Source organism: Theropithecus gelada, chromosome X (genome assembly GCF_003255815.1).
Source record: "Theropithecus gelada isolate Dixy chromosome X, Tgel_1.0, whole genome shotgun sequence".
NCBI classification, from domain to species: Eukaryota; Metazoa; Chordata; class Mammalia; order Primates; family Cercopithecidae; genus Theropithecus; species Theropithecus gelada.
In genome coordinates, this window is record NC_037689.1 from 133,205,872 (window position 1) to 133,231,198 (window position 25,327).

Genomic DNA, 25,327 nt, shown 5'->3' on the forward strand with positions numbered 1-25,327 from the left:
ATATCCTTGTTGATTTTCTGTCTATTTGCTCTATCAGTTTTTGAGAGAGGGGTATTGAAGTCTCCAACTATAATTGTGGATTTGTCTATTTCTTTTTCAGTTCCATCAATTTTTGCTTCAACTATTTTGCAGCTTTTACTTGGTTCATATACATTTAGAATCATGGTGTATTCTTCCTTGATGGATCATTATGTAATGTATCTTTGCTAATTTTCTTTGCTCTTAAGTCTGCTTTATCTGCTACTAATGTATCCACTTCTGTTTTTCTTTGACGTTTGCATTATATATCTTTTTCCATCATTTTACTTTGAACTTGCCTGTAACTATTTTGTTTAAGTGAGTTTCTTATGGACAGCACATTTTTGGGTCATGTTTTTTAATCCACTCTGCCAATCTTTGTTTTCTAATTGTTGTATTTAGATATCTGCATTTAATGTGATTATTGTTATGTTAGGGCTTAAGTATGCCATCTTATTGTTTTCTCTTTGTTCTATTTTTCTTTTCTCTGTTTTCATTTTACTGGCATCTTTTGGGTTATTTAAACGTTTTTTAGAATTCTATTTTCTTTTACCTATAGTACTTTCAAGTATATTTGTTTGGATAGCTTTTTTAGTGATTGCTCCAGGTGTTATATATGCATAAATTACCAAAGTCTACTCGTTCTCATTATTTTACTAATTTGAGTGGAATATAGAAACTTTATCTCTCATTATATTCCCTTACCCTCCTCCATTTATACTAAAATTATCTGAACTATTTTATGTACAATTAGAAACACATGCGGCCTTGTTATAACTTTTGCCTCAACTGTCAAACATAATTTAGAAAACTCAGGATGAAAGTCTATTGTTTTAAACCATATTTTGGCATATCCTGTTCTTTCTTCCTGATAATTCAAGATTTGTTCTTTTATATTTAATTTCTGTTTAAAGAACATCTTTAGCTGTTTTTTAAGGATAGGTCTGCTAGTGACAAATTCTCTTAGTTTCTCTTCATCTGAGAATATCTTGATTTTCCCTTCATTCCTGAAATATATATATATTTTTGTGTGTGTGTGTATATATATATATGTGTGTATATATATATATATATATTTTTTTTTTTTTTGCTAGGTATAGAATTCTCGGTTGACAGTACTGTTATTTCAGCACTAGCAAAATGCTGTGTAACTGCCTTCTGTTCTTTTGGTTTCTAATAAGAAATCTACTTTAATTCTAATTGTTTTTCCTCTGTAAGTGAGGTATTGTTTTTCTTTGCTTTCAAGATTTATTTCTGCCTTTAGTTTTCGGAAGTTTGATTATGATGTGTCTTGGCATGCATTTCTCTGAGATTATTTTGTTTGAGGTTCACTGAGCTTCTTGAATCTGTAGGTTTATTTCTCCTTCCAAATTTGGCCACTTTTCAGCCATTATTACCTTGAGTACTTTCTCAGCCCCACTTTCTTTCTCTTCTCCTTCCAGGATTCTGTTGACATGAATGTTAGATCCTTTCTTGTAGTTTCATAGGTTCGTTAGGCTCCGTTCATTGTTTTCATTCTATTTTCTCTGTTATTCAGATTGGGTAATTTACATTGTTCTATTTTCTAGTTCATTGATTATTTGCTCTGTCCCCTGCATTCTGTTGTTGAGCCTATCTACTGAGCTTTTTGTTTTGGTTATTGTATTTTTTTAATTCTAAAATTTCCATTTAGTTATTCTTTATATCTTCTATTCTTATTTTCTATTTCTTTGCATGTGTTTTCATTTGTTTCGAGCCTGCTCATATTATTTTTTGAAACATGTTTTATGATGGCTGCTTTAAATTGGATATTTTTAACATCTCTATTATCTTGGTGTCAACATCCCTTAATTGTCTTTTTAAATTAATTTTGAGGCCAGGCGCGGTGGCTCACACCTTAATCACAGCATTTGGGAGGCCAAGGCAGGTGGATCACTTGAGGTTAGGAGTTCCAGACCAGACTAGCCTGGCCAACATGGTACAACCCCGTCCTTACTAAAAATACAAAAATTAGCCGAGCATGGTGGTACACACCTGTAATTCCCACTACTCAGGGGTCTGAGGCACGACACTCATTTGCATTTGGGAGGCAGAGGTTGTAGTAAGCCCAAATCACGCCACTGCACTCCAGCCTGGGTGATGGAGTGCTACTCTGTCTCAAAAATAATAATAACAATAATAAGTTTGAGATCTTCCTGGTTCTTGGTATAAGTGATTTTTTTTCCTGTACATTTTCAGTATTTTCTTACGAATCTCTGGATCTTACTTAAACCTTCTGTTTTAACTTACTTCCTCTCACACTCTTTTGGAGAAATTGGGAGGTGTTGCCTCATTCATGCCAGGTAGAAGTTCAGGCTCGCCACTTGGTCTTCATTGACACCAAAAGGGAGGGGTCTCCTTGTTATTGTTGTGTGCGGGTGGGAGTTCTGGATCCCCCCTAAAATGATACCTTCCTGGCTGGAAGAGGTAGGAATGCTTCATTGTCTTCCACATTTGACCTCTACTGACACCATAGGGGTAGCGGTGACCTCATTACTACTGAGCAGTGGTGAAAGTCCTATGCAACTATTATGGGCTGAGCTATAGGGTCCCATCTTTTGTCTAAGTCCAGCCTGCCTTCCAGATTATTCCATGAAAATTCCTTTAACTAGAGTAGCTGGTCTTCCAGTAGCTATCAGGATATAGAGCACTTTACAATAGCAAGACCCATCCTCTCATCTTTGCCTTTGCTCGTCTTTCAGGTAATAGAGGTCAGATGAAGGCATGACATAATGGTTAAGAGGAATGATTATAGTGTGATCAAGCATTCAGTTCTTTTTTGCCTAAAACCTTCTTTGCTTAAGTTGCAACGTGATGCCCATCCCCAAACTCCTCAGCACTCTGCCAAGTCAAATCCTGACACTGTCTTCCTGGCCACCTTTTAGTTTGTATCACTCTATTCCTCAAATGTCAAGTGTTTCTTCTGTTTGAAGTGTCTTCTGTCACCAGTAAGATATGTGTGGCATCTGTGCCTGGTCTTCCTTAGCCTATAACACTGAGACTCCAACCTTGCCTAGAGCATGATGACCTAAATTATTTCGGTTGCCCAACAGCCTTCTGGATGTTTCAAGAGTGTCTTCAAGCCAAGCTGAACTCTTACCTTACCATGCTCTTCCTCCTCTCTCCACAGTTTAGTTAGTGGCATCACCATGTCTATGCAGACATCCCACACCAGAAACTCTGGAGGCATCTTTGACTCTTCCCCTGTTCCCTAATCCCATACATTCAGCTAGGGTCCATCCCGATCTTGACTCAGTTCCCATTCTGCCCCCTGGCTTCAAATATCCATCTCCAGGCCTTTCTGTAACCTGTGTTTTCTGAGGAGTATAGGATTTTTAACACCCTTTGAGGCTGGAGGTCCTTGAGCTCCTGAAGTCCAAACTTGGGATTCCTTGTGAGTTTCTGAAATAAACAAAAACTCAACATTTCCATAATTACTTAATTCTCTGGGTAGTTTAACATCTATAGTGGTTAAGAGTTTGGGCTAGAGGTCATAGCTGCCCAGGTATGAATCTGGCTCTGCTACTTGCTAGTTTCATGACCTTGGGCAAGATACTTAACCTCTCTATGCCTCAGTTTCCTCATTAGTGAAATGGGGATGATGATAGTACTTACCTCAAAGGGATTTAGTTGGAATTAAATGAGTTAATACAGTTAAATTGTTTAGAACTTGCCTGGCAAATAGTAAGTGCTCAATAAATGTTGTTATTATTTTCGTTATTAATATCTACATTATCTTAGTAGCTCTCGAAGGCACTGCTTTCTTATACTAAGAATATACTGTACGGTTATTGTATAATTTTACAGTTTTAGTGGAGAGGGACAGTTTGTAAAAGGGCAAGTTAAGTTACACAGACTTCATAAGTCCAGAAGCATCACTATATTACTACATAGTACAGTAATTGTTCATAATAGTGTCCCTTGTTTTCTTTTTATTAATACCAGATTTCAATCAAATTAAGGTCATGAAAGTTTAATTACTTATGCACTAAAACTTACTAGAAAATATAAAACATCTCATTTTCTGGAATAGATAAATGAGGCTTAATTGTATCAATAAGCTACCAGAATCATGTCATTAAGGAGGTCACCAGATTGTTGTAGTTAGCAAAGGACTCTTTCCCAATTAGGAAATTAATTTTTCTATTGAGACCTAATAACTGCAGAAATTAGAGCATTTGTAACAAGTTTTTTTTCCTTTTCTTAAATATACCACATTCAATCAACCTGTTCTTTTAAATTCAGAACTGAGGGCTTGTGTAAAAAATAAAATGTAGTTCCATATTAAAACCAGTATGATCAGGAGGAAGAAAGGGAGAGGTAGGAGGATAGAGAATAGAAGCAGGATACTTTGATGTGTATCAGTCACTATGTATCTGGTGCTTAACAGCTTATACTGGTTTGTTTGTTTTTCATTTTGTATGGGGCTTTCACACATATATTATGTAGTTCCTTAGAATAGTCTTGTGGTAAGGCAATTATCATCTGACCCATTTTATAGATGAAATGGAGGCTTACAAAGGCGATTTCTCCAAACTCACTGAGCTAAGGATGTGGCTGAGCTTGAACTCAAACCCAGGTCTTCCCTCTCTTTGAAGAAAGAAATGGGGAGAAAGGAACTGGAAGAGAAAATACCAGTCATTTTTGAGGTGTTGGCAGTATCATTTTACTTTCATTCATTCTACACTCCCATCACCTCTTCTTTCAAATGTTGATCAGCTAATTGTTCATATGACACCTTTACTGTACCATCCTAGGGAGTCCATGTGAATGGGTATTTAATCCTATGGAAATAATTTGCTGAGCTACAGAGGTAGTGACTAAGGCACTGTCACACTAGAAGCTCTCTACTCTTAATCTAGACTGCAGAAGATTATCTTTCTTCTCCTGACCCCCATTTTAAAACTCTGGCAGAAAATAATTAGCCTAAACGATCTCCTTGGTGGAATCATTGCACTTGGCATTGTTAGAAATACAAAGAGTATTATATATCTAAAAATTTCTCCAGTATTTATGTTTGTCTGTTAGTTTCCAAAATCTGCCTAATTCCCAACAGACTCCACATAAAGACATGGTATAACAGGATATACCCATGGTCTCTCATTCCTTTCTGTCAGGATATGAATGGTCGTTAAAGGCTCCACTTGCTGCAATGAACCAGAAATATCTTCAAATCTTTAACAAAAGACCTATGTTTTATGACTTTGTAAATTCATTTAAATTTGTTTCAGCAGGAGTGAATAATTTATTATAGCTGTAAAAGGAAGGAAATATGTCACTTTTCTTAACTAAAGTAATTCAGAATTTCAAAGAATAGCCCTATTTGTAAGTAAATTACGCATGTGGGATAGGGATGGTTTTGTCTCTGTAAGTAAAGCATTTTTTTAAAAAAATACTAATAAAACCTTAAGACACAAAATAAAGCATGAATTTATAGTGTCTTTGGTACCTATAGTATATGTGGCAGATTCATGTTGATGTCTGGGGATTCCAATTTTTATATTTTTATTATATTAGAAAAAATATTTTTTTCTTACACTTGGAAATAATGAGATGTGAAGGAAATTTTCATGCAGTATATAAAAATGTATTTAGATTATTAAAATAATTAAATTTAAGTGTGAAAAGATAGGGAATGTCTACTTAGGTAAATATTTTTAGTTCAAATACTTTTAGTACATGGTATTCAAGAAACATGTTTAGTTGTTGTACAGAATTTTAAACTTCAACCTAACATCTGTACTTACTTTTAATAGTGCTTTTAGTATCACCCAATGACTTTAGGTCAGTGAGTGACCTAAAGTTTGGCTCAAAATGTGTGATCATGGAAATTAAAAAATAAAATGAAGAGGCAGGGAAATATGGCTAAACAAAGCATAGACTGATTAAAATTTTTATTTTATTATTTTATTTTATTTTATTATGTTTTTTGAGACAGGATCTTGCTCTGTCATCCAGGCTGGAGTGCAATGGTACGATCACAGCTTACTGCAGCCTCAACCTCCCAGGCTCAAGCAATCCTCCTGCCTCAACCTCCCCAGCTACAGGCATATGCCACCAGACCTGGCTAATTTTCATTTGTTTTTTTTTATAGAGATGGGGGTCTCATTGTGTTGCCCAGGCTGGTCTCAAACTTCTGGGCTCAAGTGATTCATCCACCTGAGCCTCTCAAAGTGTTAGAATTACAGGTGTGAGCCACTACGCCTGGCCCAAAATATAGTTTTAGAGCTTGCTCATCACTGCCTAGAAATTATAGGCTTAGCTTTTGTTCATATATACTTTGTAAAGTCTCTTACCTTGACCTTTCAGCAAAATGTATAACACCCTCTATGTTTAAATGAAATAAATGTTATTCCATCAACCAGTGACCATGGATTGCCCCTGAGGTGAAAATTACTAGAGTTACCAATATGTAAGAGGTTGGGAAAATATTTCAAGTGGATCAAAATCATTGTTTTAATATTGTATTTCATGTAGCATTGCAGATGAAAGAGGAATATGTAACTTAGGAATTTATTTCATTTTTTAGAAAAAATACTATATATAATTTTGGTAAATAATACAACCACTAAAAAAGATAATCAAATAAACGCCAGTGAAATTTTCATCTACATTAAAAGCTGAAGTTTCTAGATGTGGGTTGCTTGATTATATTTTAGAACTCAGTACTAGAATGATGTAATATTTTATTTTTCTATTACAGATGACTTGTTTAAAGTTCACAAGCTTAAGCCAAATCTGAAGTGGCGACAGGCTTTTGACAGCTACTTAAAAACTCTGCCTCCATACTACCTATTAGTATGTATTTGTGTGTATATATGTATTAACTGTATCAATGATGATTCTTGTCACAAAAAATGTTAGTGATCAAAAGCTTTTACTGTTGCAATAAGAGAGATATCTTTTTATTTTACAGATATTTGTGTTGTCACTGTCTTCTCAAATCATGTGTAAGAGTTTGGAGATGTCATGGCGGCACAAAAGAGAACTGTTTTCTCTATTTTATTCCTTTAACTGCCATGGTTATTTTTATAAAACACATCTATGTTTCTCTTATTAAAAGTAACCTTATGAAATTATAATATTGGAATTTAAGAATAAATAGATCCGGATTCATATATTACATCAACTTCCCTTTTTAACTCTAGAAATTCTCAGTATGGGGTTTCCCTCTGGAAAAAGAAAATCTGAAGACATTACAGTTGCCTATTGCCTCTTAAATGTGTCCTAGACACAGCATGAAGTTGGGGCACTGGTGGTGGGAGGTGAAATCTAAACAGATTAAGAAATGACTTGACCTCATTTTGGTTTTTATAATGTGAAGTATTCATGATTTTGAACTGGTGATATAACCTAAATCAAGATTACCAAAATCATTTCAGAGGTTGATGTGACAAACTTTAAGCCAAGTTTCTAGAGGTGAAAAGGCAGAATCTTAAATGGTACCATTGGTGTCACTGGGAGGAGAAATTGGGGTGTGTTACTGTTTACCATGGCAGTAATGGGGCAAACAATAAAATGCAATGTGAAATGATTTGATGATTTGGGAAATAAGATTGAATGCAATTTACTTGTTTGAATTTGCTGTTACTTGCTCTTCTTATCCCACTCTCTTCTGATTTTTTTTTACTTTCTGCTCCTGACTTCTCTGCTATTTTCATTGCCACTTTTTAATGTTCCATGTTTGGTTTTATGTGCAGCACCTTGACTTCTAAGAAATGAATCATGTCCCTTTGCCCCTTATAACTGAACTTTGAGTATTTTAAGATTTATTCTATTCTTACTGTTGTGTATTTTGTTTCCTTATAGCCATTAAAGAAAGCACTAAGGATGATGGGAGCTCCAAATCTGATATCAGATAATTTAGATTGTGGACTTAGTTACAGTGTTATCTCTTACCTTAAAAAACTCAGCCAACAGGTAGTATTGGTAAAAACAAACAAACAAAAATCCTTTGCCCTCAGAAGTGCATTTCCTTATTCTTTAGTGTAACTGTAATTTTTCAAATTAAATGTGTATATATCTCTACACTTTATGGATTAGTAATAATGTGATTCTCTATGGCTTCTAGCTTCACCATTAAGCTGCAGTTAAGGGTCTGTCAGTATCATTTGATGCTGTGCCATTTCTCCTTTTGCCTGCCAGTTTGTCCTACCCACAAGCTGGTTGATATGGGGCAGAGGCTTAATAGACTTCTCTCATGGGTCACATTTTGTCTATCTTCAACCTAGTTCCTCCTCAGATCACTCTGGGCTACAGCATCCCTCCTGTTTAGATCAGCACACTGAGGCATGGTGTGATTGAATGACTTGTCTGAGATTAGTTTTCAGGCATGTGAAGGACTTATACTCACATGCTAGCCCTTGGATAAAGAACTATATGCTTTCCCCTGGAGAGTGGGGAGATGAGACCAGTGTTCCTCACACTGGAGGGTGATAGACCCCAAGGGGAGCTGAAGAGTGGAGCTCAGTTTCCTCTCTTCTCACCCTCCACCTGTTCCTCATTTGCCATTATTCACCTTGTCCCTTGCCTGCCCCTCTCTATTAGTACCTCATCCTCCACTCACCGTTCCTTATCATACTTCTCACCTCTACTTAGCCCATTCTTGTAGGATGGAAATATTTGAGAACTACTGAGTTAGAGCTTTACTTCCATATGAATGTGTTACGTTATATGACAAACTAATGTAGCAGTTTTACTTACCTTATGCACAAAGGTATTCCCAGGTAGGGGACAATAGTAGCATTCGCAGTGGTGATAATGCTTCAAGGTGGATGTGTTTGGAAGTTTGGCCTTTAGGAAATGGAGAGTAGTGAGAAAAACATCAGATTTCACCAAAGAACCAAAGTGACTCCACAATTGGGATGCCGACACACCTTGCTAGGAACTGACAACTTAAGTATGGTCTGGAGCTTACCAGCTCCTACCAGTCCAGTGTGCTTATAAGTGCAAAAGAAAGTAAGGGCAACCCCAGATTTCTAATCTACCAAGTATCCCCCTAACCTCCTTACCTCTCTGCTAATAGATTTTTTTGTGGTTGTTGTAAATGTTTTGGTTTGGTTATTTATTTATTTATCTATTGATCTATCGATTTTTTAAAAATTTGATGTTTACCTAAGCCTTTAAGGCTGTGTCACCAAGGTATGGCCACAAGGAAGAATAGTGTACAGATATTTTAATTAATGCAAGTTCTGGGACCTTTTGGGGCACATGTATCATTTTATGCATGAGCTTTCAAGACCATTTGAGGAAACAGACGCTTCATTTTCTCTTATCTCATATTTCATGACTTAAGAATTTTTTAGCGATAATAAGCATAGACTTAATTCCAATAATTAGGGAAAATTAATAAATATCTCTGACCAAACCACAAGAAATCCAAAATTATTTTAGGTTTACCAAACATTGGTGGAATTCCATCTTTTTGAGAAAAAGAGAAGATCATAGCTAATTTATAATAGCTCAAATTACTAATTTAATAACTAGGTCACCGGTGTTTCTTGAGCCATTTCAGATTTATGTAAAACACAAAATATGCCAAATATATATTGCTAGAATACACTCACACAATATTAATCAATATGGTATCACAATGCCTATTAAGAGGCTTTTTACAAATTATTTACTTGGTAATATCTGTTAAATTAAGCATTATCTTCTAAGACCTTTTTTGGATAGTCCAATATTAGAGATAAATAGTTCAATTTTTTCAGATATAATGCCAATCGATGAATTTTAGCACTAGTTTACATATATAAATACAGAGTCTTAAACCTTTATGTCTGAGTCTGAAATGAACCTGTTCACTTAGACTAGATTTTATCATAACAAAATGTGCTTTTAAATATCTATGAATGAAATTCTTATTCATGGTTTTTATTCTCTCCATGATTTTATTATAATTTTGACACTAGACGAGAAAGAAAAAAACAAAAACAAACAACAAAAAGCCATATTATTTGTCTTTCCCGCCCCCTATCTGTTTGCTGTGGTAGTGCAGAGAAGCACAGGAAAATGTTTAATTATCCATTTTTCTGTGATTTGTAACTGAAAATTGTTCTGTGGGGTTCTGAAAGTATTATCTTTCTTAAGTAGTAAAAATGACAGTGGTAATGTAGATTTTTTATAACACATTGTGTACTTTCATTTTAGACCAAACTAGAGTCAGAACGAATACTAGCATCAGTGGGGAAGAAACCTCCCCAGGAAATTGGAATTAAAGTGAAAAATCATTCTGGAGGTGGCATGTCCTTGACTCACAATAAAAATTTTAGAAAACTATTGAAAGAAATCACAGGGGAAACTGCGCTTAGGCTGACAGAATTGAACACCAAAGAATTTGCTGGCTTCCAAATTGGGCTCTTAAACAAGGTAAATTGTGACATAAATAGTTTGTATTTGTTTGAACTTGTCTGATACATTTATGTCTTTCATATTCCTTTAATTTTGAAATAATGGACAATCCTATTTTGGAGTTAGTAGTTAATGATGGACCAGTTTAGGAATTGTCAGCAGATATCAATATGGAATTAAATGGATAAGATTTATTTTGTGGATAACACCCATGAAAGATAAAGGGGAGATGAAGCTGGAGTAGGCAGGGAGAGCTTCCAAGCCACAAAGCTGACCCATCACCTATGAGAGGAATGAGAAATGAAGAAGAATTGGGTGTGAAGAAGCTCAGACATTGGTGTAGCTTGGAGAAAGTCTTGGCCAGCCCAGTGGGGACCTCTAGCACCAAGATTTCCCATAGAGGAGGACCACGCTGGGCAGAGCTGGCCAGGCCCTAACACCCTGCCATTCTCTGTTACTGGCCATGGGCAGCCTGGGAAGGGCATGGCCTCAGCTCAGTGCTGCAGCACCCTATGGTACCACAGCAGCGGGAGGCTCTCTGCTAACTGCATTCCTTGCAGGATCAGCCATTGCTTTCCTGAGGGGAGATCCCAGCAGCTTACCTCCCCTCCATGGCTGCCAGATGAATACATCTAGAGTACAAGCAGTGGTCCTGCAAGGTGGCCACAGGTATCAATCTGGGGATTTGGTGTTTTAAATGAAATATTTGAAAAGGGATAGTCCTGTGGCTTTAATACCCTGTAGGTGTGTTACAACGCAGAACAAGGCTAGCAAGTGGAATTTTGCCACTGGGAAAATTCTGCTGTAGTCAGTTGTATTGATATAATGCTCTTCAATAACATTTTAAGAGAGATAAGTATTATATTTCTATATTAAAAGCCTCAGGAATAGCTGAAATTATTTGTTTCATTTCAAATAGGATTTGAAACCTCAGACATACAGAAATGCTTATGATATTCCCCGTAGAGGTCTTTTAGACCAGCTGACCAGAATGAGATCCAATCTGCTGAAAACGCACAAGTTTATTGTTGGACAAGATGAAGGTAAAATAACTGTGAAATACTTTTTTTTTTTTTGGAAAATGCCAGGCATGACTTACAGGAAGGTGTTTATTGCATAATGAGTAGGTTATTTTATAGTATTTTAATGTATAAAATACCTGTTTTCACTGAATCCCTATGTCTGTTTACCAGGCACATTTTTTTTTTTTTTCAAGTTTAAGGGCAAGTGTGCATTAATCAGCACGTACACTCCACTTGCCATGCTTTAGCTATTGTAAGCTTCAAACAACCCCAGGAAATAGATACTGTTTTTATGTCCACTTCATGGACATGGAAACTGAGAGTGAGCATTTTAGTAGTTTGCCCAAGTTTAGCCAGTTGGAAAGTGGCAGAACCTAGATCTATGAGATTTCCCAATCTGCACACCCAAACACTATAACACCCAGCCTACTGTGATAAACTCAGTAGAGAATACCTCATTTAAATGAAAGTAATCAACCTAATGGTATTGAGGATAATTGTGACTACAAATTCCATTTACTCCATTTTGTTTATTTTAAAAAGGCTCACCTGTTTACTAAAATGAGCAAATCTTATTCCGGCCAATTCCCTGAAATTATACACAAAGTTTTGTGTGTAAGAGGGCTTTTCTAGGAAGAGAACCTACAGATTTAATCAAATTCTCAGTGAGTAAGACCTACTAACCAAGATTCTCTGGATGATAAGAGAATGCCGTAGAGCCTAGACTCTTTGAAATGCAGAAAATATGTGGTGATTTGAGTTGGGATGGTGGTGTAGGGTCAGCCCATTCTCAAACCTGGTTTGAAGGCAAGGGAGTTGTTCTAATCCTAGCGATGTGAGCCTGTAGGCAGTAGTAATGGTAAGACTAAGTTATGATTGGGGTGAAGAGAGATGATTCTAGATCCTAGAATGCTAGATTCGAGACTTTAAATACTATTGGATGCCAAGACACACTGCTAAACCAAACTATGATGTCTTCTCAAAAGGACCATACGCTTCAGCTATAAGCATCAATTCCTTTTCCTGTGATTTTGCAGATTCCCTTCATAGTGTTCCAGTTGCACAAATGGGTAACTATCAGGAATATCTGAAGACATTGGCTTCTCCGCTGCGAGAGATTGATCCAGACCAACCCAAAAGACTGCATACTTTTGGCAATCCATTTAAACAAGATAAGAAGGTAGGATACCTATGCCTATGTCTGCCTAAATTGGGATATTCTTGCTATATAATTATTTTCTTTTTGGCAAGATGAATACAAATCAGAGGTTCTCCATTTGTTTGTTTAAACAATAAAATATGACACCTAGGCTCTTAGTGGGAGCCTCCTGATGCAACAGTGTTTTGGTTGAATAAAGTCAGAGCTGCCATGTATTGGGTACTAGTAGGAGCTGGTGTTTTAAATGATCTCATTTAATGCTCACAACTGTTCTGTAAGACGAATGCTACTGTTTGCCCTTTAAAAGGGAGAAATCAAGGGCCGCAGTGGTCAAATGCCTTACCTGTGACACAGCACATAAGAGCAAGGATTAGAATCCACGTCTTTCTCACTCCAGAGTATATATTCATCCCACCACACACTAATTTCTTTAATATCGAAATCACAGTTTATTTCCTGTTCCCATGGTTCATATTTGTAGTGCTTGATCTAGAAAACGATGAATGCGTCCCTTGAAATATGAAGTACTAAGTGATGTTGTTTTACTTGAATGGTCCTACTAAAAATCTAAATGTGGGACGTGTGTGTGTGTGTGAGTGTGAGAGAGATATACTGACTTACCTATTAAAGCATGAAAACAGATGGGATTATAGCTGCACTCATGGAGGAGACCATTGGTATTAAGGCCCAGACCACACAATAATCTCTTTTGTGACAAGACTAGATTCAGAGGTATTCCACCTCACCTCAATCCTCAATTAAATGGTAGTCCACCTCACCTAAATCCTCAGTTTATCTTTCTGTGCTTCGCTTTCCTCATTTTGTAGCACTGGGGATAATAATTACACCTAACTAGGCTGGACGAGGTGGCTCACGCCTGTAATCCCAGCACTTTGGGAGGCCGAGGCAGGCAGATCACTTGAGGTCGGGAGTTCGAGACCAGCCTGGCCAACATGGCGAAACCCTGTCTCTACTAAAAATACAAAAATTAGCCAGGCATGCTGGTGGGTGCCTGTAATCCCAGCTACTGTAGAAGGCTTAGACAGGCAAATCACTTGAACCCGGGAGGCGGAGATTGTAGTGAACCAAGATCGTACCATTGCATTCCAGCCTCGGCGACAGAGTGAGACTCCATCTCAAAAAAAAAAAAAAAAAAAAAAAATTACACTTAACTAATAGAACTCTGCATGATATTAAATGAGTACATGTACACTGTTTACAACATGAACAGGCATATAGTAAATTCTCAGTGAAAATGTTTTCCCCTTTCTGTATTGTTTATGAGTAAAAAATCCTTTGGAAAAGTCATTTAATATGATTTTATTCAAATAATAAGGGCACATGTTCTTGGATTGTCTTTGGACAAGAACAGCTCTTGGCTAGACTTCTACACTGCTGCCTCTCATCTTTTATCTACCCTCAAGAGTGAAAAGCCTCCTCACTGCCTGCCCAGCATCAAAGTGGGCATATTTGAATCCTTGTGAGGCTGCAGACGGGGGAGTTACATTTTCCACCTGCCTGCCTTTCAACATCTACACGTAGCATACTGTACAGTGATAATCAGTGTTGTTTAATGATATGAGTTTGAAGCACAAAAAAGGAAAGTATTTCCCTTATGAAGGGTTGATGCAAAGTGGTTTGTACTTCTCTCATTTTGATTGAATAATGCTGCTTATTTGCATACTTTCTGTTTTATCATTATTGTAGTATGTTTTGCTTGGAACAACATCCTGTATGTTAGTTTCCTCCTTGTTCCATTTAAATTGGATTAAAATTGAGTTGCATTTCTCTAAGAACAAAGTTGGGGTGGGGTAAGGTAAATCTTCGGCCCATGATTAATATTTATATTATATTAATCTGGCATGGGATTTTAAAAAATGAAAGAAAAAAAGACAGTGATACAATGTAAGATTGATTATGTATGCATATTAAGAGTGCTTGCAGTTTTATAATAGTTGCATTTTGGTCTTTAATGAAATACGTTCATTTATGTGTTTTTTAGGGAATGATGATTGATGAAGCAGATGAGTTTGTAGCAGGGCCACAAAACAAAGTGAAACGTCCAGGGGAACCCAGCAGTCCTATGTCATCTAAGAGAAGGCGGAGTATGTCCCTGCTGTTGAGGAAACCACAAACACCACCTACTGTAACTAACCATGTGGGCGGAAAGGGACCACCCTCAGCCTCGTGGTTCCCATCTTATCCAAACCTCATAAAACCCACCCTTGTACATACAGGTATAGAGTAGTGGTTGTGATTTCCTTATGGCTCCTAGAGGACTAAAACGCTAAACAATTTTATTTTCCTTTCTCTATTCCTTCCTTTATGTTGTTTGTGTTCATTAAGTAAGCCATTACTAAATCATCTATGTGGTAGGTACAATAATCCCCACAGAGAGCAGAGAACCTGTTTCAAGGATCTCAATCTACATAAGGTGAAAAAATTATATAGTAATTAACAGTGATGAATACATTGCTTACCAAGTAAATACCACAGTAATTAATGGAGAAATGGAAAGAGGTGAGCATGTTTGCTGCGACCTTTTGTAGTGGCTGCAAGGGTGAGGAGGATAAAGCAGGTTTCCCTGGCAGTAGGGGCAAGAGTGGATCTGCACTTGCTCTTTGTGTTATCACCACCTATGCATGCTCTAACCCAGTGCAGTCTGGTATCTGCCTCCTTGACCCCACTGAAACATTCTCATCAAGGTCACTAGTGTCTGCAGCACATTGCCATTCCTTCTCTGCAGCATTTGACACAGTTATTCACTCCCTCCTCCATGGGTACATTGGGTTCTCAGACACCATAAGCTCATAGCTTTCTTTTCCCTCTAATAGCAACTCCCTTTCATCCTCTTTTTCTGGTTTTGCCTTTTCTTTCCACCTCTAAATATCATAGGGCCTCAAAGCTCAATCCTGGGACCTCTCCTATTCTTCACTGCACTCTCTTCCTAGGTGACCCCATGCAGTCTTGGGGCTCTAAATTTGATCTATGTTTCAACAACTCTGATATTTATATCTCTAGAATATTACTTGCTCCTCAAATTCAGACTCAGACTTACTTGTGGACATACATCTCCACTTAGGTGTCTAATAGACAAATAAAACTCAGTAAGTTTCATGAGTTTCAACTGAACTCTTGAACTTGCCCCTCTCCAAAACAGCTCTACTTATAGCCTTCCACATTGCAGATAATGGCACCATCCAGATATGTGCCAGTAAAGCTTTAACATCTGTCAGGGTTGAGGAGCATAGAAAAGCTCTAGATTGTAGTGTTTGCAGATTTCCTTTATGTAAATAATGCTAATATTTATCAATGTCAAGCTATCAACCTGAGATCATTGAACCAGAGTCAGGAAGAATGCTCTGGAGGGCAGTTGTGCCCTGACTCCTGCCACACTTCAACACTATTTACCCAGTGGTTCAGGTGACAAACCATAGAGTCATCATGATTTTTCTCTTATTCTTCCCTCGCTTTGATACCTTTCACAAGTTCAGGAAACTTGATGTTCAACATCCCTAAATCCCACTATTTCTCTCTATCCCTCCAGTGCACACTGCTGTGACCTCTCACCATGCTAGTACAATACCTTCTTATCTCAGCTTCATGTTTCTAAACTAGCCCCCATCTATCATATACTCTCTAATCCTGTGGCCAGATAATTATGTCCACATGTATATCACATCATGCCATGTTGCTCCTGAAAACCCATTCTCAACTCTCCTAAGCACTCAGAAAGGACCCTGAACCAGCTTTAGTCTGCAAGACTGCACAGCCTGGCCTCTGTCATCTTCTCCTAACACGGGAGCCCCTGGGGCTCCCTCTGCTGCTGTCTCCCAAAGGCCTGTAGATGGCTTCCCCAACACCAGCCCAATGCTGCCTCTTTCATTTGCTCATTCTGCATATACTGTCTGACTGCCCCATGAGGATGTGAGCTCCACAAGGGCAAGGGAACGTTGCTCTCGGGCTGTTTACTGCTGATCCCCAGCTCCCGACACACTGCCTGCCACAGACGATGAATAAATGAAAGAGATGTCACATCTGGAGTGAAAAGAAAGTCACTTTTCTGACACAGAAAAGAAGAATTAGAAAGATAATACACTAAAAGGGATTTTTGGTGATGGAGTGTGTTATAGAACTTTCAGCACTAATGGCCACCTCTATTTTCTCAGAATGTATTTGATGTAAAGAGGAGGCAGCTTGTGGTGTATCCAAGTTGTCTGGCTTCCAGCTCAGTAAAGCATGGCAGGTTGTATGTGAATTTGAGAAGTCATGAAATAAAGTGAGACTTGCTGTTTTCAACTTGTAAAGCATAACAAGCTGACACTAACGCATGAGTACCAGGGATCTGTGAATGTGTGTTTAGAGTTGTACTGTCTTACTTGGTTTCCATATGTATTCATAGGGCCAGAAAATAAGAGGTGGTTTTATTGTATTATGTGTCCTGGCCTCAATTTGAGGGGTCTCAGATCGCCACCTGGTATATCCTCCTGCTTTATGAGATAATTTCCTAGAAATTGAGCATCAGAGGGATATACCTGTGGGGTTGACATAATACACTTACCTCACAGCTCAACCTCTTCATTTGGTTTCCAGATGCTACTGTCATTCACGATGGCCATGAGGAGAAGATGGAAAATGGTCAGATCACACCTGATGGCTTCCTGTCAAAATCTGCTCCATCAGAGCTTATAAATATGACAGGAGATCTTATGCCACCCAACCAATTGGATTCTCTATCTGATGACTTCACAAGTCTCAGCAGAGATGAGCTGATTCAAAAACCTGGTATTAACGCATTTGTAGGAGGAGCCAAAAACTGCAGTCTCTCTGTTGATGACCAAAAAGACCCAGTAGCATCTACTTTGGGAACTATGCCAAATACATTACAAATCACTCCTGCTATGGCACAAGGAATCAATGCTGATATAAAACATCAATTAATGAAGGAAGTTCGAAAGTTTGGACGAAGTAAGTAGTGAAAGAACGTCTATCAATAATGCACCAGGAGGTCTCTCTCATTCTATGATTCACTATAGATTCAAACTACCCCTTGAGGTACACTGGGGGCAATATTGGGCTTTCACATAGTTTAAGGCAATTCCTCTTGCTTTAGCTAAAAAGGTACAGTATATATTTTCCTGTTTTTTCCCCTTATTTCTTGTAATGCTTCCTTTTGCTGCCATAACATGTTACCAAAAGATTCCTAGCTTAAAACAATACAAATTATTATCTTACAGTTCTGGAAGTCAGAATTCTGAAATTATTTTTGCTGAGCCAAAATAGTGTTGGCAGACCAGCATTCCGTCTGCTAGTTCTAGAGAGGATTTCTTTCTTTGCCTTTTCGAGCTTCTAAGGGCCATCTGTATTCTTTGGCCCATGGCCCCTTCCTCCATTTTCATGAAAACACCCTTAGCACTTTTTCTCCTCTCTGACCTCTGCTCCTGTCTTTACATGTTTTCTCTCTGACCTTAACTCTACTGTTTCATCTTATAAGGACACTTGTGCTTACATTGGGCCCACATGCATAAACTTGGATAATCTCCCCATCTCAAGATCCTTAACTTAATTACACCGGCAAAGTAAAGTCTTTTTTGCCGTATAAGGTAACATATTCACAGGTTCCAGGGATTAAAATGTGGACAATTTTAAGCAGCTGCTATTCAGCCTGCTACATTTGGTTAGTGTTAACAAGAGTTGCCCTAGTAGATGCATGCAGATATTTTGATCCGAATGTTTAAAATACAAACTACATCTAACTCTCCACTCACAAAGAACAATTACTAAGGATGTACAGTAGTTAAATTTTATTTCCCTTTCATCTTTATAAAAATACTGAAGTTTTTTAAATATCTTCAGAATATGAAAGAATTTTCATTTTGCTTGAAGAAGTGCAAGGACCTCTGGAGATGAAGAAACAGTTTGTTGAATTTACCATCAAGGAAGCTGCAAGGTGGGTAAAAACAGGAACTCTTCAGTTTTTCATTTTTGTTTTTAGAGCAGTAGGGCCCAGTGCAGGACAAAGAGAGGAATAGGCTCTGCCTTGCTTTTTTCTCAAACCCTGGCCCTCACTCATAGTTAAGGTTGTCTCCAGAAGTATTTGGATTTATGTTACCTGAACTCAACTCATTCATCCTTCTAGTTTTATCATAGTCTCAGGTAGGCTTGGGCCCTCAATTGCCACTATTGGTACTTGCTCTAAACCGTATCTTTCCATGAGGACAATCTTTATATTCCTATGTAGATTGTAAGCTTCACTTTGTATCCCACACAGTGCCTTGAACATCATGAGTACTTTAAGTATCTTTTGGTTAATAAAATTTCTCTTTATTTTCAGGTTTAAAAGACGAGTCCTAATTCAGTACCTCGAGAAGGTACTAGAAAAAATAGATTCCCACCACCTTCTCAGCAACATTAATCACATCAACAACAGATCGTCATGTTAGTGCAAAGACCAATGAGAAAAAAATGACAAGTTTTCTGTGCTGTAGGATGGAATGGGATATTGTTGAAGCCTCCAGAAATGTTTGAGTCAAGGGAATTGCCTTCCAGATGCTAAGAAGCAGCAGTGGGGCTTTTGAATTTTATGATTATCTGGCAGTGAAAGCTGGGCTTTTGCCTTAATAATTTTTTTAAGTATGAATTGTTTTGTTTTTCTCAATTGAGGAAGGTGATGTTATTAATTCAGCAGGCTAAATTCAGTAAACACCGCTGCCCCTACCGCAGGTAATGAGAGGTCACTCTTTTGAACTTTGCCATTCCAGGCATTCTCAGAGTGGCTAGGGGCCACCTGCAAGTGGAGCGCAACTTGGTGCTCTTACTGTGTCCTTCAGAAAGAATAGGTGTACAGAAAAGAAATGGCAATCTTATGTGTGCTGAACAAAGTTTTCAACAATGCCTAGTTGTGCCTTTTAAACCATGCAATATTCAGGATAGTTTGAATCAAAGAAGTAAGAAGCTGCTATTCGGGTAACTTATTTCTCTGTGGGAAGGGGCAGGGAGAGTCACCAAACAATCTACCTCCAACTCTCTTCTCTTTTGTCTAGAGACATTACAAAGTGCACTTGAGGCTGCCCCCAACCTCTGACATTTGTTCTTGCATGTAATGATAGAAAGTCTTCAGATGGACTTATATATTCTGTGCTTTGGAAGCACAAGAAGAACAAAAAAAGTGTATATTTCCTTTAATGTTTATACAAAGTTTATATGGAGCAGTATTGTTATGTTTGTATGAATTTGCAAAAATTAAAGTGTACAAAGAGATTTTGACTTTGCATATATAAAATAAATCATTTTATTGATTTTCACAAGTTCATTAATGCTGGATAAATTTCTAGTTATATGTTTCTTGTGATTTGTTATTCCTTTCAGAAAAAGAGCGTATGCTGTTAAACAAGATGTTAACATAAGGATTTAAACTTCAAAACATCACTCACAGAATTGAGTGACGTTAGTGAAAATGGCAGAGTAGAGTACCCTGGGGACTAGTCACTTTCAAGAAACATGGAAAACACTGGAAAAAAAAAACCTGTCAGAATCAAGTTTTATTGGAACTCTAGAATACAGTAAAAGGTTTACAGCAACCAAGTCAATCCTGAATTAGGAGAGAAGTCATTGAAACATGGTAGGATTGCTTTTTGGCATTTCGACCCACCCTTGGAATGGCCGAGTACAAAAGAAATTTGAGGCCAGGTGCAGTGGCCCACATCTGTAATCCCAGCACTTTCGGAAGCCAAGGTGGGAGGACCACTTGAGCCCAGGAGTTCAAGACCAGCTTGGGCAACATGGTGAGACCCCATCTCTCCAAATATATGTATTTTTAATTAGCTGGACATGGTTATACGCAACTGTGGTCCCAGCTACTCAGGAGGCTGAGGTGGGAGGGCTGTTTGAGCTCAGAAGGTGGAGGCTGCAGTGAACTATGATCACACCATTGAACTCCAGCCTGGGCAACAGAGCAAGACCCTGTCTCAAATAATAATAATAATATATACAGACTGACTTCTGAAATGGCATGGCTGTTTACTTCCCACCTTCCTACCCATCTCAAACAAAGAGGGAGTTTTTGCATTTTCTGTTCCTGGTTGCAAAACACAAAAGAAAATGGAAAAATAATTTGTGTGCATTTATGATATGCTTGCTCCTTTGAGACTCTCAAACAGCCAGCACCATCCCTTCCCATAGCCTGCTAGGAGCCAGGATGGCTTCCCAGTGCCTGTTTCTTGACCATTTTCATTTAAAAGCACTGTGAGTAGTATTAGCTTTGCCTTCTCTGCCACAAGAGAGAAAGCCTGGTCAAGAGGTGTGGTTTTGGATGCAATAAGTCCACTGCTTCTTGGAGACGTTCCTAGACATATTCATTCGTGTCTTTCCTGGGTCCTTGGAGTAGTTGGTCAGGATGGACTTCCACTCAGTCGACGGGCCTTGGCCTGATTCATGGTGGTCCCAGAGACCTCAGCCCTCTGTGTTGGGCTGGAAGCCCAGAATGGTGTACAGTTCCTCAGGCATGAACCCCAGCAAGTTTTGGAGGTCACACAAAGAGCAGCACATATAGCACTTTCCTGACATCTTATGGAGGATGTTCTTGTCCTAATAGTAGTGTAAACCCAGGCTTAGCTTCTAGTAGTTCATCTTGGGCTTATTTTTCCTGATTCCCCACTGGCAGGAAACATTGTCAGGGTTGGCAAGTTTAAACTCCTACCTGTCCCTATTCCAGCTGATGAAATGACTGGCAAGACTGTCTTAACAAAAATTCCAGGAGAAACTGCCGCAGGTGAACAGGTCCACTTTCTGTGAAGCCGGACAGCATAGCCACAGGTATAACTGGTTTGCCTTGCTCCACCGGGTTGCTCCTCTCTTGGATGTAATCCTTGAAATGCACGGTCAATTTTTTGAGGCAGAGAGACTGGCTGCAGTTTTCTTTGAAGCTCTCGAAAAAAGGAACCTGCTGTGCATCCAGTAAGGATGACTGGCTGTTCCAGGTGCCTGAGCTCTCAAAGCTGTCTGCTTCGTGATTTAAACGTTAAAAAAAAGCAGACAGCTTTAAATGTCTGCACCATTCTCAGGGGATTTGTGGTCTTTAGGCTTCCCAGAATTGTTGGTGAGCAAATTCAAGTTGCCTAAAAAGTCCTGACTGATGGAGCATATTTGAGGCTGACAGAGCTGAGCTGAGACTTGGAGAACATCTGAAACTCCTGTTCAGAGCTGGGCATGCTGGTTGCAGAAGCTGGACACATGCCATCCAGGAGGCTGCCTTCGGGGTAATTGTGTGTTTGCATACCATAGGGTACCTGCTTTATGCCAAAACCTAACGTATTGTTAAACCAATGAGGAATTGAGTTCAGGCATGAATTTTCTTTATATTGATCTTTTGTCTTTTCTTGGTTTTCTTCGGTCATCTGGTCCAGATGTTCCCAGAAAATGTCATCCACAAAGTCAAATACCAGCTCCAGAAAGTACTCCTTGCCAAGGTTATACAATACCTGGCCACTCATGTTAAGCCTCTGGAGATTCACGTTCACCAGACTGAACTTGTTGGTAGTGCAGAGAAGCCACTGGCATACTTGCTGCTCACTCCACAGCCAGGGTTTCTTTGGAATGCCAAAGCACTTTTTCTCCTTTTTGAAGCCACTGAAGGTAGCTTTTAAAGCTTGAGTCATCACAGCCTTGCTATACAGAGTTAACAAGGGCAATGTACAGTTGGCAAGTCATGAGAAATTGAGTCCAAGCCTGTTGGCACTTCTTACAGTGTTTGCTCTTTATTTAGAGAGTGAAAAACAGCAAACAGAGACCCATAAAAAGTGTCAAAACCTGGCTGGTGCCTCAGTGTCCCTCCGTAACTGTTAGCCACAGGGGCTATGTGGTCCATATTCTTGATTCTAAAATCATTCATTGTGCTACTGCAGGCAAGTCCAGTGCATGATCGGGGTGGTGGCTGCTCAGGGCCCATGGCTGCTCGGTGTGCAATGTGTTAGAGCACACAGGTGCAGGCATGGGGCTGGACAAGAGACAATCAGGGAGGCTGGATGCAGGCCAGATGGCTCCCAGCACTCAGGGCTGGGGTGACACCATGCTCATCCGCCGCTGGAGCAAGTAACTAGCCCGTCCCCCATGTGGCATGCTCTTCAGCAGTGGGGGAAGGAGGGAGGATGGATGGCTGAGGGAAAACGGAAGGGGGGAGAGGAAGGAAGAGGGGAGGAGAGAGAGGAGAGAAGAGAAGAAGGGAGGAAGGCAGGAGGAGGGGCCAATAGCAACTCTGATCAGGCAAAATAAACAGTCAGTGAACTTGAAGATAAGTTGATTGAAATTATCCAGTCTGAGGAGTAGAAAGAAAGGAGAATTAAGAAGAATGAACATAACTTAAGAGACTTATGGGACATCATCAAGCCTAACAACATATATACAATAGGATACCCAGAAGGAGAGGAAGGAAAGTAGCATAAAGAATATTTAAAGAAACATTGGCCCCAAACTCCCAAATTTAATAATAGACATGAATCTACACATGCCACAAGCTCAAGGAATTCTAAGGGAGATAAACAGATCCACACTGAAAAGCATTATATCAAACTGTTCAAAGACAAAGAGAATCTTGAAAGCAGTGAGAGAGAAATTACCTGTCAGAAAAGATCCTTACTGAGATTAACAACCAATTTCTCATTAGAAGCAATGAAAGCCAGAAGGCCATGTAATTACATATTTAAAGTGTTACCAGGAGAAAATGCTGCTATCTGTAAAGAATGGGGTCTTTAAATGCAAGGGATTCCCCCATTGAACATGGAACAGAAATACTGCATCTTTTAGAGGCTGTGCATGATCTTAAGCAAGAGGATCAAGACATCAAAAAGGAAAAACGATCAGAGACATCAAAAAGGAAACTCCTCAGTCTCATTGGACAATGCAAGGGCTGGGCAGGGAAGATAGGATGGTAACTACGGAAGCTGTAGCCCAGCTGGCCTTATTCCTCTCTGCCCATTCTCTTCATTTTATTTTATTTTTTATTTTTTTGAGACGGAGTCTCACTCTGTCACCCAGGCTGATCTGCAGTGGCCTGATTTCGACTCACTGCACCCTCCTGGGCTCAAGTAATTCTTCTGCCTCAGCCACACGAGTAGCTGGGACTACAGTCACATGCTATCATGCTGCTAATTTTTGTACTTTCAATAAAGAAGGGGTTTATGCTGTCCAGGCTGATCTCGAACTCCTGGCCTCAATTGATCTGCCCGCCTTGGCACCCCAAAATGCTGGATAACAGGCATGAGACAGCATGCCCATCCCATTCTTTTGGTATAAATTCATCCTATACTATACTACACTAAGAAATAGCATGGGCTAAAGAAAATCAGAGGAGCCTAACACTTGAGGGTTGGTGGCTCGTAGGCCAAAAGCTCTTGCTTCCTTAGTCCCATAGTGGCAAATTGTCAAAAATTTACATAATTCCATCCACATGGGCAGGATGCTACAACCACCTGGATATACCATAACTTTACAGGTACAGGCCTGACAGCCACAATAAAAAAGGTCACTCTGGCCTGTGAACTTTGCTCTCAAAATTACCTTGGGGGAAAACGAACAACAACAACCAAAAAAACAAGGGCCGGGCGAAGTGGTTCACGCCTGTAATCCCAGCACTTTGGGAGTCCGAGGCGGGAGGATCATGAGGTCAGGAGTTTGAGACCAGCCTGGCCAACATGGTGAAACTCTGTCTCTACTAAAAATACAAAAGTTAGCGGGGCATGGTGGCGCATGCTTGTAATCCCAGCTACTCGGGAAGCTGAGGCACGAGAATAGCTTGAACCCGGGGAGGCGGAGGTTGCAGTGAGCTGAGCTCACGCCATTGCACTCCAGCCCGGGTGACAGAGTGAAACTCCATCTCTGGAAAAAGAAATAAACAAACAATGATGATGAGTACTGGCAAATTCGGTGCACCCAAATACCCACCTTTCAGGTTTTTAAATATCTTTTAGTTTTTGTAGACACCATTCTCGAATGGGTAGAAGCTTTCCCCACCAGAACAGAGAAAGCTACAGAAGTGGCCAATGCACTGCCAAAAGTGGTCATAGCAGGATTTGACCTCCCCTGCTCCTTGCAAAGCGACAAAGGACCCTGTTTTCCTGCAACTACAACCCAATAGATAGCCCAAGCTTCGGAAATTAAATATCATCTCCACTCCTCATGGAGGCCACAATCCACCAGCAAGGTTAATAGGACTAATCAAACTTTAAGGCAGACCCTGGCAAAACTGTGCCAGGAAACTTCTGAGTCGTGGTACACTCTGTTGCCTATAGCCCTCATGAGAATACGAGTGGCATCCAAAGAAAAGACAGAACTTAGTCCTTTGGCAATAACTTCTGGGAAACCCTTCCTTACCTTAGACCTGTTTATCAAACTGGAAACCCAATCTACTATACAGTATAATCAAAATCTAAGCCAGGGACCAGGTGTGGTGATTCATGGCTGTACTGTCATCACTTTGGGAGACTGCAGGGGGCGGATCACTTGAGGTCAGGAAATCGAGACCGCATGGTGAAACCCCTGAAATACAAAAATGAGCCAGGCGAGGTGGTGGGCCTGTAATCGCAGCTACTCAGGTGGCTGAGGCAGGAGAATCTCTTGAACCTGGGAGGCGGAGATTGCAGTGAGCCAAGATTGCACCACTGCACTCTTTCCTGGGAGATAGAGTGACACTCTGCTATCCAAATAAATAAATAAATAAATAAATAAATAAATAAATAAATAACAAAAATTAAAAATCTAAGCC

The 25,327-nt window shown here is 39.2% G+C and overlaps 1 protein-coding gene and 1 pseudogene across 8 annotated transcripts in view; one reads left to right on the forward strand and one right to left on the reverse strand.

Moving 5' to 3' along the window:
* The window catches only part of INTS6L (integrator complex subunit 6 like), a 62,503-nt gene extending 42,621 nt beyond the window's left edge, over window positions 1-19,882 (forward strand). For 3 of the 8 annotated variants that reach the window (XR_003117382.1, XM_025372191.1, XM_025372193.1), the window contains 8 exons: window positions 6,740-6,834; window positions 10,189-10,407; window positions 11,309-11,432; window positions 12,449-12,591; window positions 14,573-14,675; window positions 17,164-17,538; window positions 18,427-18,520; window positions 18,905-19,882. Coding sequence is in view for 7 of the 8 variants with exons in the window: in XM_025372191.1 (XP_025227976.1) it covers window positions 6,740-6,834; window positions 10,189-10,407; window positions 11,309-11,432; window positions 12,449-12,591; window positions 14,573-14,675; window positions 17,164-17,538; window positions 18,427-18,520; window positions 18,905-19,013 (1,262 nt within the window). In the remaining variant the exon portion in view is untranslated. Of the gene's footprint in view, window positions 1-6,739; window positions 6,835-7,845; window positions 7,957-10,188; window positions 10,408-11,308; window positions 11,433-12,448; window positions 12,592-14,572; window positions 14,808-17,163; window positions 17,539-18,426; window positions 18,521-18,904 lie in introns of all 8 variants that reach the window. The other 5 variants (XM_025372188.1, XM_025372187.1, XM_025372190.1 and 2 more) reach the window with 5 other exon arrangements.
* Window positions 19,883-21,021: 1,139 nt separating this feature from the next.
* Window positions 21,022-22,525, reverse strand: LOC112615277 (annotated as a pseudogene).
* Window positions 22,526-25,327: the final 2,802 nt, after the last annotated feature.